We start from the raw sequence: 14,864 nt of genomic DNA on the forward strand, positions 1-14,864 counted from the left end.
TTTTTGTCTGTGTGTGTGTGTGTGTGTGTGTGTGTGTGTGTGTATTATAATCAAGATACTGTCTCAGAAGAATAGCCTTAAAAATGAAATATACAGGTATCTGTTTCTCCAAAGATGAATAGAATCATGCATAACAATTGTCATAAACATTTACATTTTAATTTGCATTCTAGTGCATTGTACTTATTTTCATTTACCAAATATCAACGATTCCCATATTATCCAAAGTGAGGAGGATACATAGTGAGAGTATATTTTTATTCTGGAACCACACACACACTTCTATGTTGGCTACAAAGTCAGTGTCATTTTAGACCCAGATTGGAGGAGGATGACCATAGGCTATCTTTCTGATAACTAATTGCTTGTTTTTATTTTCAGGCCCAAACACATGCACGTGCTGCTGTGCTAAAAGAGCAGCTGGAGCGAAAAAGGAAAGAAGCTTATGAAAGAGAGAAGAAAGTATGGGAAGAGCATGTAAGACCTTGTTCTTATTAAGCCTTGTTGAATTCATGTCCTTGGGCTCTTACTGAGGAATCAGTCAGGTTTGCAGTTTCTAAACTTCGTAGCACTGAGGATCGAACCCAGGGCCTTGCACAAACTGTATCGGGGCAAGTCAGTGTAAATCTCTGTGTGTGTGTGTGTGTGTGTGTGTATTTGTGTATTTGTGTATTTGTGTGTCCCTCCTCTCGCCCACAGTTTCCTAGCCCTCCTCTTCTCCCAGTCCTTGTTTCTTATCCCCCTTCTCTCCCATCCACTTCTCCTCTGTTTCTCTTCAGAAAAGGGGAGGCCTCCCATGGACCTCAACTAGCCGTGGCATATCAAGTTGTGGTAAGACTAGGTGCCTCTTTTCCTATTGAGGCTAGACTAGGCAGCCCAGTAGGAAAAAAGGGTCCCAGAGTCAGACAACAGAGTCACAGACAGCCCCTGCTCCAGCTGTTTGGAGTCCCACATGAAGATCAAGCTTCACAACTGTAGCATGTGTGCAGAGGGCATAGGTCAGTCCCATGCATACTCCTGGTTGGCTAAGTCTCTGTGAGCCCAGGTTAGTTGATTCTGTGGGTTTTCTTATAGTGTCCTTGACCCCTCTGTCAGCCTTATTTTTTTAAAATGCTGAGTTTAGACAAAAATCTCAATGGGACATCAAATTATTTGATAATAGTTTTCATGGATTTCACTGTTTGGTTCCTCACGGTTTTAGTCACAGGGCAAGCTACTCCTTATTTGCTTCTATCCGTGTGCACACACAGAGACCCACTTTGGCAGCAGGCCTCTACGTTCTTGCTTTGTTACTTATGGTACTTTAAGGTAGGGTGAATGTCTGTGCCTCAGTTCATTCTATGATTGGCATGGAGGATACTGGCATTAGCACATTTATTAGAAGTTATTGTTTTCTCTAGCCATGTAGGCTCTACACCTTAGACTATCATGCCTCCCACAGCTTAAGTTCATATAATTCAGAAAAGCCAAAATAGGATTACCTTTGCCATGGTGATCATAAGAAACAAGTGGATAAATTTGTTGGGAATTTTGTGACTCAGCTTATTTCAAATTTGTGTCTAAAGAATTATTCACAAAACATTTGTTAATTGAGTATAGCCTCATATAGAGAGGGAAAATGTACTTGGATTGGATGCCTGCCAGCTAATAGTCTGAGTAGTTCTTTAAAGAAAGAGCATCCTTGGGTGCTACTGAACTTTATATGAAATTATTCTATGTTTAGAATATGAAATCAGGTTCTTTTGATATGTTCCTGACATACTTACTAATCCTTACTAATCCACATATACAGATGAAATGATATTTACTGTTCTGAATCTTAAGACCTGATAAAGCTTCTTACATTAAAGCTAGTCCAATTTTTGGTTACTTTTTTTCACTTTTGTCATTTGGTGACACTGCTGATTAAGTTTCTGCAAGTAGTAACATTGAAGTATGAAATAGAAAATCTTACAGTGATAACTGAAAACCTTGGGGAGATGTGAGAATGGCTTCTGAGGACATGGCAGTTTGTGTGCTTCCAAAGGATTACTTTACAGCCAGGCACAGAGCTCAGCAGTATAGGGCTGGCTGCTGGCTGTCTTAGTTAGGCTCTCCATTGCTGGAAGACACCATGGCCAAGGCAACTCTTAGAAAGGACAACATTCAGTTGGAGCTGGCTTACAGGTTTAGAGGTTTAGTCCATTATCATCTAGGCAGGAAGCGTGGCACTGGAGGAGCTGAGAGTACTACATTTTGTTCTGAAGGGAAGTAGGAGGAGACTGACTTCCAGGCATCTAGGAGGTCTACATGGACACTTCCTCCAACAAGGCCACCTCCTAATATCCTCCTAACAGTACGACTCATTCCCTGAGCCAGGCATATTAAACCACCACACCTGGCACGTCCCACAGTTTGGATTTAATTCTTGGTACCGAAAAAAAAAAAAAAGGAAGGAAGGAAGGAAAAAAGGAAAGAAGGAAGGAAAGAAGAAAGAAAGGTTTCTTATCTAGAACATAGTGCTGCATGCCTGTGTGCCCAGCATTTAGGAGGCTGAAACAGGAGTCTCATGCTGGGCCATGTGTCTTGAGTTGGAAGCCAGCCTGGGCAACATGCATTTGGATACACACACACACTCATTCTCACACTTATATGTACAAATCTGACTTAGAAAACGTTTCAAGTCAATGCTATAGTTTTATTGAAAATTTTTATATTTAAAACTGGATGTGTTTATAAAACTATACTTAGAAGGAAATATTCTAGACTTAGCCATGCAATCAGTTTCATTTTTAAAACTGGCATCTTTGGTTTTCACACTTCATGGGTTTATCTTCTATAAAACTGTGGGTCTTAAATACCTATTTTGTTTTGAGCATCTCATGCATGGGTATTGTATTGACATGATTTTCACTCTGCAGTCTCCATCTTCCAACTTCACTCTTTCCCCTCATACACATGCCCTATCTAACTCATAACCTCTCTTCTCTCATTATTGTTACACACACACAAACACTCACACTCACTTATACTCAAACACAACCTACTGAGCCCATTTAGTGTTGCTCATGTGTACGTGTTTAGGGCTGACCTCATAGGATTGGCACACCTATCAGTATTTGTCACTGGAAAGGACTGATAAGACTTTATTGACTTTGTTGATTTCAGTTTTGTGTTACTGTCATATTTAATAGCTTTCTGAATTAAGGGATCAGTGTAATATCTTCTCCTTTGACAGTTAAGGTACTTTAATATCTTGTGTCACATTATTTTAAGAGAATGTGAATTTTTTTCTATTCCTTTTTTATTTATTCATTCACTTTAGATTCTGATCACTGCCCCTTCTTCTGGTCCCCACTCCCATAGTCCTTTCCCCATCCCACCTTCCCCTTCTCCTCTGAGAGGGTAGAGATGCCCCTGGGTATCCCCTCATTCTGGTACATCAAGTCTCTGCAGGACTAGGCATATACTCTCCCACTGAGGCCAGACAAGGCAGCGCAGCTAGAAGAACATATCCAATGTACAGGCCACAGCTTTGGGCTAGCCCCTGCTCCAGTTATTTGGGGCCCACAAGAAGATCAAGCTGCACATTTGCTACATATGTGTAAGGAGGTCAGCCCATGTGTGCTCTTTGGTTGGTGGTTCAGTCTCTGAGAGCCCCTAAAGAGCCAGGTTAGCTGACTCTTTTGGTCTTTCTATTGATGTCCTATCCCCTTCGGGTTCCTCAGTTCTTCCCCCAACTCCTTCAAAAGAATCCCCAAGCCCCATCCACTGTTTGGCTATAGGTCTCTGCAACTCTCTGAGTCAGCTTCTGGGTGGAGCCTCTCAGAGGACAGTTATGCAGGCTCCTGTCTGAAAGCATAACAGAGTATCATTAATAGTGTTAGACATTGGTGCATACCCAATGGATAGGTCTCTAGTTGGGCCAGTTACTGCTTGGCCACTCTCTTAGTCACTGTTCTATCCCCTGTGCCTGCATTCCTTGTAGACAGGATAGATTTTGAGTTGAAAGTTTTGTGGGTGGGTTGCTGTTCTTATTGCTCTACTGGGGTTCCTGCCTGGATACAGGAGGTGGCCTCTTCAGGTTCCATATCCCCAATACTGTGCTGTGAGTCTCAGCTAAGGTCACCCCCATTGGTTCTTGGGAGCCTCCCCTATCCCAGGACTCTGGCACTTCCTCAAGATGCCTCCCATCCCCCACCCCTGCCAGCTGCAGATTCCCATTATTCACATGACCAGTTGTTCTTGTCTCTCCCCACACCTGATCCTGAACCCCGCTTCCCCTCCCCTTTGCCTTTTCCCACCCCTGCCTAGTTCCCTCTCTCCCTCTCCCTCCTATGACTGTTTTATTCCCCCTTCTAAGTGAGATTCAAGCATCTTCCCTTGGGCCTTCCTTCTTGTTTAGCTTATTTGGGTCTGTGGATTGTAGTGTGGGTACCCTGTACTTTTTGGCTAATATCCACTTATCAGTGAGTACATACCATGCATGTCCTTTTGGGTCTGTGTTACCTCACTCAGGATGATATTCTCAAGTTCCATGTATTTGCCTGCAAAATTCATGAAAATGAAAGTACAACATACCCGAATTTATAGGATACAATAAAAGCGGTGCTAAAAAGAAAAGGTCATAGCACTGAATGCCTCCATAAAGAAATTAGAAAATTCTCATGCCAGCAATTTAAAGCTATGCCTGAAAGATCTAGAGGAAAAAAAAGAAGCAAACACACCAAAGAGGGGTAGAAGACACAAAATAATCAAAATCAGGCCTGAAATCAATCAATTAGAAACACCTCCCCCCCCCTAAAAAAAAAAGCAGTATAAAGAATAAACAAAACCAAGAGCTGGTTCTTTGAAAAGCTCAACAAGATAAACAAACCCTTAGCCAAACTAACCAAATACAGACAGTATCCAAATTAAGAAAATCAGAAATGAAAAAAGAGACATAGCCACAAATGAGGAAATTCAAAGAATCTTAAGATCTTTCTTCAAAAGCCTGTGCTCCACAAAATTGGAAAATCTAAATCTTAATGGAATGGATGGTTTTCTAGACAGATACCACTTACCAAAGTTAAATTAAGGTCAAGTAAACTAGACAGTCCTGTACCCTAAGGAAATAGAAGCACTCATTAAAAGTCTCCCAACCAAAACAACAACAACAAAAACCCAAAAAACAAGGCCAGATGGTTTTAGTTCAGAATTCTGTTCTTTCAAGAAAGAGCTAATGCCAATACTCCTCAAACTGTTACACAAAATAGAAACAGAAGGAACACTGACAAAAACTCATTCTATGAAGCTACAGTCACCCTGATACCTAAACCACACAAAATGCAATAAAGAAACAGAATTTCAGACAGACTTCTCTTCTGAGCATTGATACAAAAATATTCAATAAAATATTCACAAATCAAATCCAAGAGCACATCAAAAACATCATGTACCATGATCAAGTAGACTTCATCCCAGAGACTCGGGGATGGTTCAATATACAAAAGTCTGTTAATGTTATTTACCATATAAAGAAACTTGAAAGATAAAAATCACATGATCATTGTCATTAGAGGCTGAAAAAGCCATTGACAAAATCCAACACCCCTTCATGTTAAAAGAATTAGATAGATCAAGTACACAAGGCACATAATACAGACAATATGGAGCGGGCCAATAGCCAACAGCCAACCTCAAATTACATTGAGAGAAACTCGAACTAAAACCCGGAGCAAGACAAGAAGGCTGTCTACTCTCTTCCTGTCTATTCAGTATAGTACTTGAAGTTCTAGCTAGAGCAATAAGACAACTAAAGGAGATCAAGGGGATACACATTGAAAAGGACAAAATCAAAGTATCGCTATTTGTGGATGATATGATAGTACACCTAAGCAACTCCAAAGATTCCACCAGAGAATCCTACAGCTGATAAACACCTTCAGCAAAGTGGCTGGATATAGAATTAACTCAAAGAAAATGGTAGCCCACCTTAATACAAATGATAAATGGGCCAAGCAAAAATTAGAGAAAAAAAACACCCTTTACAATAGTCATGAATTATATAAAACATCTTGGTGTAACTCTACCCAAGCAAGTGAAAGACCTATATGGCAAGAACTTCAAGTTGCTGAAGAAAGAAATTGAAGAAGATCTCATCAGATGGAAAGATCTCCATGCTCATGGATCAAAAAGATTTAACATAATGAAAATGACCATCTTACAAAAGCAATCTACAGATTCAGTGCAGTTCCCATCAAAACTCTAAGACAGTTGTTTACAGACCTTGAAAGAGCAAATCTCAACTTCATATGCAAAACAAAGAAAGCAGGATGGCTAAGACAATCCTGAACATTTATTGGAGGGATCACCATCCCTAAACTCAAGCTGTACCACAGAGCAATAGCGATAAAAACTGTGTGCTGTTGCTATAGGAAGAGACATGGTGATCAAAGTGCTATGTTAATATTTTGATTTAAGAATGACTTAGCTTGAGCTCTTTCATTGTCACATAATCACAGCTTGTACTGAATCTGATTCCCCAGTGTCAGGTCCTGTTTAGCTCATCAGTCTTAACTTAGATATTTGTCTGCTACTATAGGCTTCTCTTAAGGTTTAGTTTAATATAGAAATATTTCTACTAATTATTTATGCTTTATAGCTAGCTTCCTTGAAAATATTAAGGCCAAATTAAAGAATCTTCACACTCAAAAACAAAGCTAAGTATATTACATGAAGATTTGGTTTTGGTTTAGAGACAGGGTCCCATAGCCCAGGCTGACTTTAAACTTACTGTGTAGCTCAGGATGACCTTGACCTTTGCATCCTCTTTCCTCCCTCTCTGAGTGGCAGACTTTGAGGCCTGTACCACCAAGCCGGGTTTATGAAGTACTAAGGCTGGAACCCAGTGCTTTGCATTAGACAAATGCTAGACACAGCTGAGCTCCAACATAAGCCCTCCCCGTGGCACCTTTTCAGAGAGCTGCACTAATATTACATTTATAGTAGTTTATGAATTTAAGAATTATGTGAATAAAAAACTTAATTTTTAAGGTTCTAAGTATCAAGACTATCCTCAGATTGGACTACTATTGAACTGTGTCCCCACCCTGAAAGAACTTTTTAACAAGTATGGATACAAGCAGATAGGGAGATGCGATAGGTGGCAGAGTTTCTGTTATTACAAGCCTGAGTTCAGATCCACAGCACTGAGAGAAAAGCCGGCAAGGCAGTGTACAGATGTAATTACAGAGCTGGGAGGCTGAGACAGGAAGATCCTCAATAGCCAATCTAGAAAATCTGGAAGCTTCAGGCTCACTGAGACATCGCACCTACTAACAAAAGGTAGAGAGTGGTTAAAGTCATATAACATCAGTCTCTGGCCTCCATACATACATAAAAATAATTATGACTAAATGAAGTATAACTCATTGAAGCAATTTGCATATGGATCTTTTTTTTCTTCAGGATTTCCTCTTTGCCCCTATGTTTAGGTATCTGCCTAATAATTTCAAAATTGACTTTTAAGATAACCTTTAAAATCATGAATTAAAATGAACTGTAAAGTTTCGAAGGCCATTTAAATGCTGTACTACCTTGGTGAAATTGTTTCAGCCCATATTATAACTTCTTAATTATTCATACAACTTTATTACTTTTTAATCTTTTTGAATCTTGAGTTTTCTTTGAATCAATAAGGTAAAGCATTTGATTTGTGGCTCATTGTCTCCTGTGCACTTCTGTTCTAAGACCTTAAATGCACTACCTTAACTTTACACTCTGATTATGCACACATGACTTTTTGTTTTTATTCAGCATTCTAAGGATCAGAAGCATGGTTCCTGCTACCTAATTCATCAGTAGTTTAATCTAGGCTTTTGGTGCTTAAGCTAGATAACCTTATTTGATAAAGGTTAAATCAGTACTCGATGTGTGCTTCGCACTGCTTATTTCATTTGATCTCTTCAGAAAAGAGAAAATGGAGACAGTGCTCTTTTGTTAGAGAAAAAAAAATGAGCCTTAGGCCAAGACGCTAGTGAGTTGGAATTTGAAGCTTTGACTGTAGAAGTGTCTGACTTTGACTTTGAGAGCTGCCAGGGGAGTGTTCGGGGCAGGGGTGCGGGGGGGGGTGAGGGGGCTACTGTTTTTGGCACCTCTTCCCCTCTTCCGGACTGCACAGTCAGTTCTTCTGGCCTGCACACTCAGTTCTCACTCATCTTTGTTGTTTCGGTCTGTTTCAGACCATTAGCATCTCTTGGTAACATAGAGATTTGCTTCTTTCCCTCTGTCATTACAGTTTGCAGTCCTTTAGAAGAGAACATTGAGCCTTACCAATTCTGAGTATTCATTATCTACATGGTGTTTGGTACATATAGAAATATAATGCACCTTCCAGCTTGTTAGAATATTCTTTTTCTAGAAAACTTTGGGGAATCATTTTATGAGACACTGTTGTACAGTGATAACCAGTTTTATTTAGAACTGTATTTACATATGAGGCTGGAAGATTTTTCATGTTCTCACTGTTTTGCCAACACATGCATCATAATGTTCAACAAAAACAAGTAATTAAGGAATGAGAAAGATCTGTACTATGCATAAAAGAGATGGGGACCTTCTATTTCTCCATGAAAATGTGAAATCTAGCACACTGAGTTGTGTGTTCCGTCTCCTGCAGTTGGTGGCAAGGGTGAAAAGCTCAGATGTCCCTCCACCGTTGGAGCATCATGAAACAGGTGGTTCTCCACCAAAGCAGCAGATGAAACCTGTTATTTCTGTGACTGCAGCTTTGAAAGAAGTGGGCCTGGTAAGTTTCATAAAATTTAGAGCTCCTCAAAGACTAGAGATTATTTTAAGTAAAAATAAATTTAATGAATTGACATTAGTTCCTAATGTCTCCTTGGTTTTTTCCTACAGAATTTATCTTCTTGAATTTTTTTAACATTTTTTTGAACTGAATATTGTAACTTTTCTGCCCATCAGCTTTATCTAGGACTCTAGCATGGATAAATTTACCTTGAGCACTCTGCTTCTGAGGATTCCCTATATACATGTCAATCAATTTCAGATCCAAAGTGTTTGAGAAAGAAAGTCATGTTGTTGCTGCTGTGTATTACACAGGACTGTCTGTGAGGATGGCATCTGTAATACTGAATGATACTTCTTATTGTTAAACTATATAATTATGTAAATAGTACATAATGGTACATAATACTACATAGTTTTATGGTTATGTCATTCTGTTATGTCTTGTAACTAATCTAGAAATTATTCCTGTTATATGGAGGATATACGTAGGCTATATGCACTTTTAAATATGAGAATGAGCACCTGTGGGTTTTGGCAAGGAAGTAGAGAATTCTTGGAACCAGTGTCTCACAGATGTTGTGTATAAGAGTGGGGGAATGTGTCCAAATGCTTCCGCTTTAAAGCAGTTTACCAACAGACTGGTAAGATGGCTCAGTGGGCAAAGGCGCTTGCCACAGTGCCTGACAATCTGAGACTGATCCACGCGGTAAAGAGAGTGACTCCTACAAGTTTTCCTCTGACTTCCATGCATGTAGTTGTAGCAGCAGCAGCAAGCAGGCACTCATGCTTGTGTGTGTGCTAAATAATTGCAGAACTGAAAATAATGTGGCAATTATTTTTATACCCTAAACTTAATGATTAGCAATTTTTTTTCAAGAATTATATCTCTTTAACACTTAAACTAGCTCTAGGAACAAAGTCCCAACTATTTGAAATTTTGTAACAAAATAAATGATGTTCAGTGTAATTACATTTATTATTTTTAACCTACTTCTGATTCTCTGTATACTACACAGATAATAAACAAATGTGAAGAAGTGTAAGTTTAAACTTGCAAGTATCTAACCTGTGAAGACTGTTCTAGCCTGAGAGACAAGGCTTAGAGCGTGGAGTGGCTGCTTTGGGCTTGCATGGCCCTGAAAGCCATCTGCTGAGCCCAGCAGCTCAGCTGCCTCTGTTTGCCTTTCCTAGCTACTTACTGCCTGTGACTTGTATTTCATGAGAGTCATTAGGTTTTTCATGCTGCAGAGGTTATTGATTACTGCAAAGATTTCTTAGAGCCTTGTGCAGAATATTAAACTATTTCCTGGTCACTCTTCAGTGCTTCATATAAGAATCTGTGTTGTCTCAGTAGGTTTTGTCTCTTTCTGATAATGACTTTGCATGTGCCGCATTGTTTACAGCTACTTTAGATACCATTGTGTGATTTCCTTCCTGGTACCCAGTCTTACATCTCAAGTAGCTGTTCATCTCTCTGACTGCTTTCCTGGGTAAAATCCTACTTCTCTTGTTTACATGTATTACTTTCATCTAACCCACTATTCTCTTATGTTTTCTAAATATTATAAAATTTGAGATAATCCATGTGACTAAATTGTTTTTCTTACTGTGTTATATTTATAGAAACTGCTTACTTAAAACTTTGAATATTATTTAGCCTTCATAACAACTAATCTTTTCCTCTTCATGTATTTAGATTATCTTCATTGTGCTAATCAGAACTAAAATTTATATAATTAGTGACACAAGTAAGAATCTATTCTTGATTCTCTCTAACCTCTTTCCTTAGAGGAAAAAAACCAAATTGTCAATTATGTCTAATGCTATAGCTTTGGTGTGTGTGTACAATGTAAAGATGGTTTCAAAATAACACAGCTCATCCTGAATTACTTTATTTACCAAAACATCCCCCTGGGACTGAGAATGTAGCTCAGATGGTGGAACACTTGCATGAGGCAAGTTCAGTCCCCAGGATCGTTTCTTTTTAAGAAATATTTATGTGTATTGTTGTTTTGCCTGCATGTATCTCTGAGCACAACATGCATGCCTCATGCCCCATAGGCCAGAGATCTTTTAGAACTGGCATTACAGATACTTGTAGATACTGGGAAATTATACCTGGTTCCTCAGCAAGAGCAGCCAATGTTCTTTACTGAGCTTTCTCTTTAGCCCCAAGAACTGTATTTTTTTAAAAAGAAAAAAGCAAAAAATAGAGACCATTTTTCTAGCTCAAGTAAACTAAGTATATAGATTTTCTTTTCACATCTTTTATTGACTTTAAATCACCAAAAATTAGATCTGAAGAGGACAAAAAGATAGTTGTTAGCTGTAACCCACAAATGTAACAAATCATTGAGAATTGACCATTGCATATATTAATCTTATTGACTGATAATGTTTAAATGCTTATTATTACTGATAATGAAAGAAGTTGTTAACATTTTGCAGGAATGAGAAAAGGTCACAGGAGTCAGTTAAAAGAAACAAAAATATCAACTGTTATACCATAAAGTTAAATGGTTTTATCTCTTACTCTTTAACCATCTTGTGTTTAAAGGATGAAAGTTTAACTGATACCCAAGAAACTTCAGAAGAAATGGAAAAGAATAACAATGCTATTTCAGTAAGTACAGTTTTCAAAACTTCTGTCTAGCATTTTATTTAATAAGATGCTTACTAAATTGTAACTGTTTCAGAGTAAGCGAGAAATACTGCGTAGGCTAAATGAAAATCTTAAAGCCCAAGAGGATGAAAAGGAGAAACATCACCACTCTGATCCTTGTGAGACCGTTGGCCACAAAGATGAAAGAGAGCATGAGAAAGAAAATGCCATTTCCTGTGATCGCAAGAAGTGGGAGATGGGAGGTCAGCTTGTGATTCCTCTGGAGGAAGTGACACTGGATGCATCCTTCTCTGCAACTGAAAGTATGTATGAATATGTTAATGTCATGATGTACTTTATCACTCATATCCTGGCCATCCAAAGGAACCAACATGTGGATGGCTTGACAGAGGGAGAATTCTGGGCAAATCCTCATGGGCATGAAGTATCTTCTAGTAAAATATAAAGGATGTTAAAAAAACAGTTTGGTTTGGCAGTAGCAAAGATTTTTATATAAGAGTATAATCAGAAAAGAGAGAACTAAGAAAATGTATTTAAATTGTTTGAACCCTTTACACTGTGTCAAATTGTTGTTGTTTTTTGTTCTTGTTGGAGTGGGAGACACTATCTCACTATGTATCTAGGACTTTCCTTGAACTCACAATTTTCTTTTCTCTGTCTTCCAAGTGCTTAAATTACAGGCATGTGTTGCCCAGCTTCCCACTCTTCGTTTTATGAGATATACTAAATATATGTATACCAGGCTAGCCTTGAACTTAGAGTCCTTTTGCCTCTGCATCTGAATGCTGAGGACATGCCACTCTGCCCAAGTCTAGCAGTAATTCCTAATAAAAATGTGCAATGAAAGCTCTGAAAGGCCTCTCAGACATCTAGAAGTAGTTTTGTAATTTCCATAGTATGAATTCACAAGCCCCCAACTGTGTTCTTTCTAATTCTTATATTATTCTAGGCATTGGAAATATATAAAAAATACCAGACACATATGGTCACTTGAGTTCACTCTTTAATAAACACGACTATGAACAACACTTGTTTTAACTGATTTCAATAACTATTTTTGTCAGATTCTTTTCAGTTGTACAAAAGCCCAATAATTCTTTATACTGTATGCCAACTACTCATAAGCTGTAGAAACATGATGATAGCTAAGGATAGCCCCTCTTAAGGAAGGTAGGACAGTAATAGAAAGGGTAGCAAGTAAAAAGGAAATTGTAGTTGATAAATAACACACTCATAACAATGGGCTACTCTGAGAATACTTACAATGGCAGAAGCGAGTCTTTGGAAGTCAAGCAAGTGGTTTCTTCAAGCACTTTGTGAAAGTAGTAGTTAGCTGAGCCAAAGCCCAGCCGAGGGTTTAGGCAGAGAATAACCAGGACTCGGGAGTAAGAGATTGTATCTCACCATGCCTCACTAGGTATCCCTGTCTTTGAGCTCATGATTGTCTTGCCTGTCCTCCAAGTGCTGAAATGACAGGTGTGTACCACCATCCCTAGCTCCTAGCCCTTGTGAAGCTTAGGGAACTTGATATAATTCGACATGGATGGCTAAAACTCAAATTCTGTGACAAGAAAATTAAACACGGAGCCTTCAGGGGGCTGTATAGATCCTTACCATAAAGAGTTTCTGCTGACTTAAGCAAATACTATAGACTTATTAGCATGGAAGGGAGACTTTAAAATTGGGTCTTCCTGGTGGTTAATGTAGACAACTCACAACTGGTCAAATTACAGAGAATAAATATAAGTGGAATGCTTAGCCATCAGTGGAATAGCTATAAAACACACACACAGTCACTATGGCAGATGGTCAGGGAGAGGGAGAGATGACTAGAGAGCACACAGGCATGCAGGAACTGTCATGGAAAAGGGGGCTAGAAAGATTGTGAGACCAGAGTTTGAGGATGACCAGATCATAACAGCATCTTCTGGGTATGGCAGGAGCACTGCAGTCATAAAATCATAGTGCTATGGTTGTCTATAGGAGATTAATCCAGTCAACCTTCTATCATGGAGAGGGAAGCAGTGTGGGCTTCTATCCCTAACTACCTGTAGAGCATTCATACCTTCTAGGGGGTGGAGGGAGCCGGAGGATGGCCGTGTCCCCAGGAGTGTGCTGATAGCACAAATTTTTGACTCAATGGGTCAATGGGTTTTTTGGCGTTTTGAGGATTTTTTGTTTTGTTTTGTTTTGTTTTTTAAGGACATGAAATGAGGTGGGAGGAGAGGTGTATCTGGGTGGAGTTAGGGATGAATATGATCAAAATACAGTGGGTGAAATTCTCAAAGAATTAATAAAAATGTTTTGAAGTAAATTAAAAGAGGTCATCAAATGTGTTCTCTAGACAGGGAATAAATAAATATCTTACATTTACAGCTTTTATGGTATCTGTTACAATCAATTTTGAGACCTGTAGAACAAAGCATCAGTACATTTGAACATGGTTTTATACAGTTTTTATTTCTAAACATTGAAGTTTGAGTTTTATTTAATTAATTTAGTATATTCTGTTTCTATGCTTGGAAAAAAAGCTTTTGATTACTTCCTGGAACATTCTTATAATAGGTGCTTTAAATTGTTGTTATGTAAGCCAACATCTGTGTTACATTGTGTTGGCTGTCTCCTGTAACAGTTAAGGTTTTGTATTTCTTTGTATGTCAAGGAATTTCTAATCATGTCTTCAACTTTAATGTTGGCTAATGAGACTTGCTTAAGGCCTCTGATAATGTTGACAGAGTTGTGTTAACAGGAGTTGTCTAAGATAGGGTTAACTGTAAGTTCCTGTCTTTCCTCAAGTGTTTCATGGTTTTGGTGTTAGCTCATTTTTCACAGCCTGTCTGTGCTATTTGGATCTTAGCATTTATTCCACCTCCTAGTCTGCGACCTGGGAAGTAGTCTATTAATTCAGTTTCCAAAGTCTTTGATACAGTACACAAGATTAGATCCACGTGTACACTTAAGAACAGTAGCCTAAAGTAATAAATCACATTACAGGATCACACTCTTGAATTTTGTGATCTTACTGTCACCAAGTGTTTTCTGGTTTCTGAGGACACTTCTTTGTCATTTAGCCAGTAAACTGAGAGTTTGGGTTTTTAGCTGGCTTTGTACTCTGTGCCATATACCTGAACGTTACCGAGAAATGGAGTTTTGTCTTGCCCTGTCTCTTGATGCCATCCACACCTCTACTGAGCAAAAGAAGCTGCCTCTCCCCAGTTCTCTCTTCTCTTGGCTGCCATTGTCAGCTACTCCTACAGTCCCAGCAGTCCAGGATCCAGAAAAAGATGAAATTAAGAGATTTAAAGCAAATAGCCTGGGCTTTCCTTTTCTGATTATCAGGTGAGAGCTATGTCCTGGAGCGCTGGGTTCCAGAACCTCAGAAGTGGTTCTGGCACACACTGGGGCTTCACCACAGGCTGTGTGCTTTGCATTTTTGTCTCTTCCACAAAGCATCTGTCTTTCCTGTTAGGGT

At 38.9% G+C, this 14,864-nt stretch overlaps 1 protein-coding gene across 11 annotated transcripts in view; it reads left to right on the top strand.

The window, feature by feature from the left end:
• Positions 1-14,864, top strand: part of Nek1 (NIMA related kinase 1) — a 115,643-nt gene that overhangs the window by 66,943 nt on the left and 33,836 nt on the right. For all 11 annotated transcript variants that reach the window (XM_076914180.1, XM_076914181.1, XM_076914173.1 and 8 more), the window contains 4 exons: positions 382-477; positions 8,639-8,767; positions 11,327-11,392; positions 11,466-11,694. In XM_076914180.1, the coding sequence (XP_076770295.1) occupies positions 382-477; positions 8,639-8,767; positions 11,327-11,392; positions 11,466-11,694 (520 nt within the window). The remainder of the gene's footprint in view (positions 1-381; positions 478-8,638; positions 8,768-11,326; positions 11,393-11,465; positions 11,695-14,864) is intronic.

Source organism: Arvicanthis niloticus, chromosome 16, assembly GCF_011762505.2.
Source record: "Arvicanthis niloticus isolate mArvNil1 chromosome 16, mArvNil1.pat.X, whole genome shotgun sequence".
Lineage (NCBI taxonomy): Eukaryota > Metazoa > Chordata > Mammalia > Rodentia > Muridae > Arvicanthis > Arvicanthis niloticus.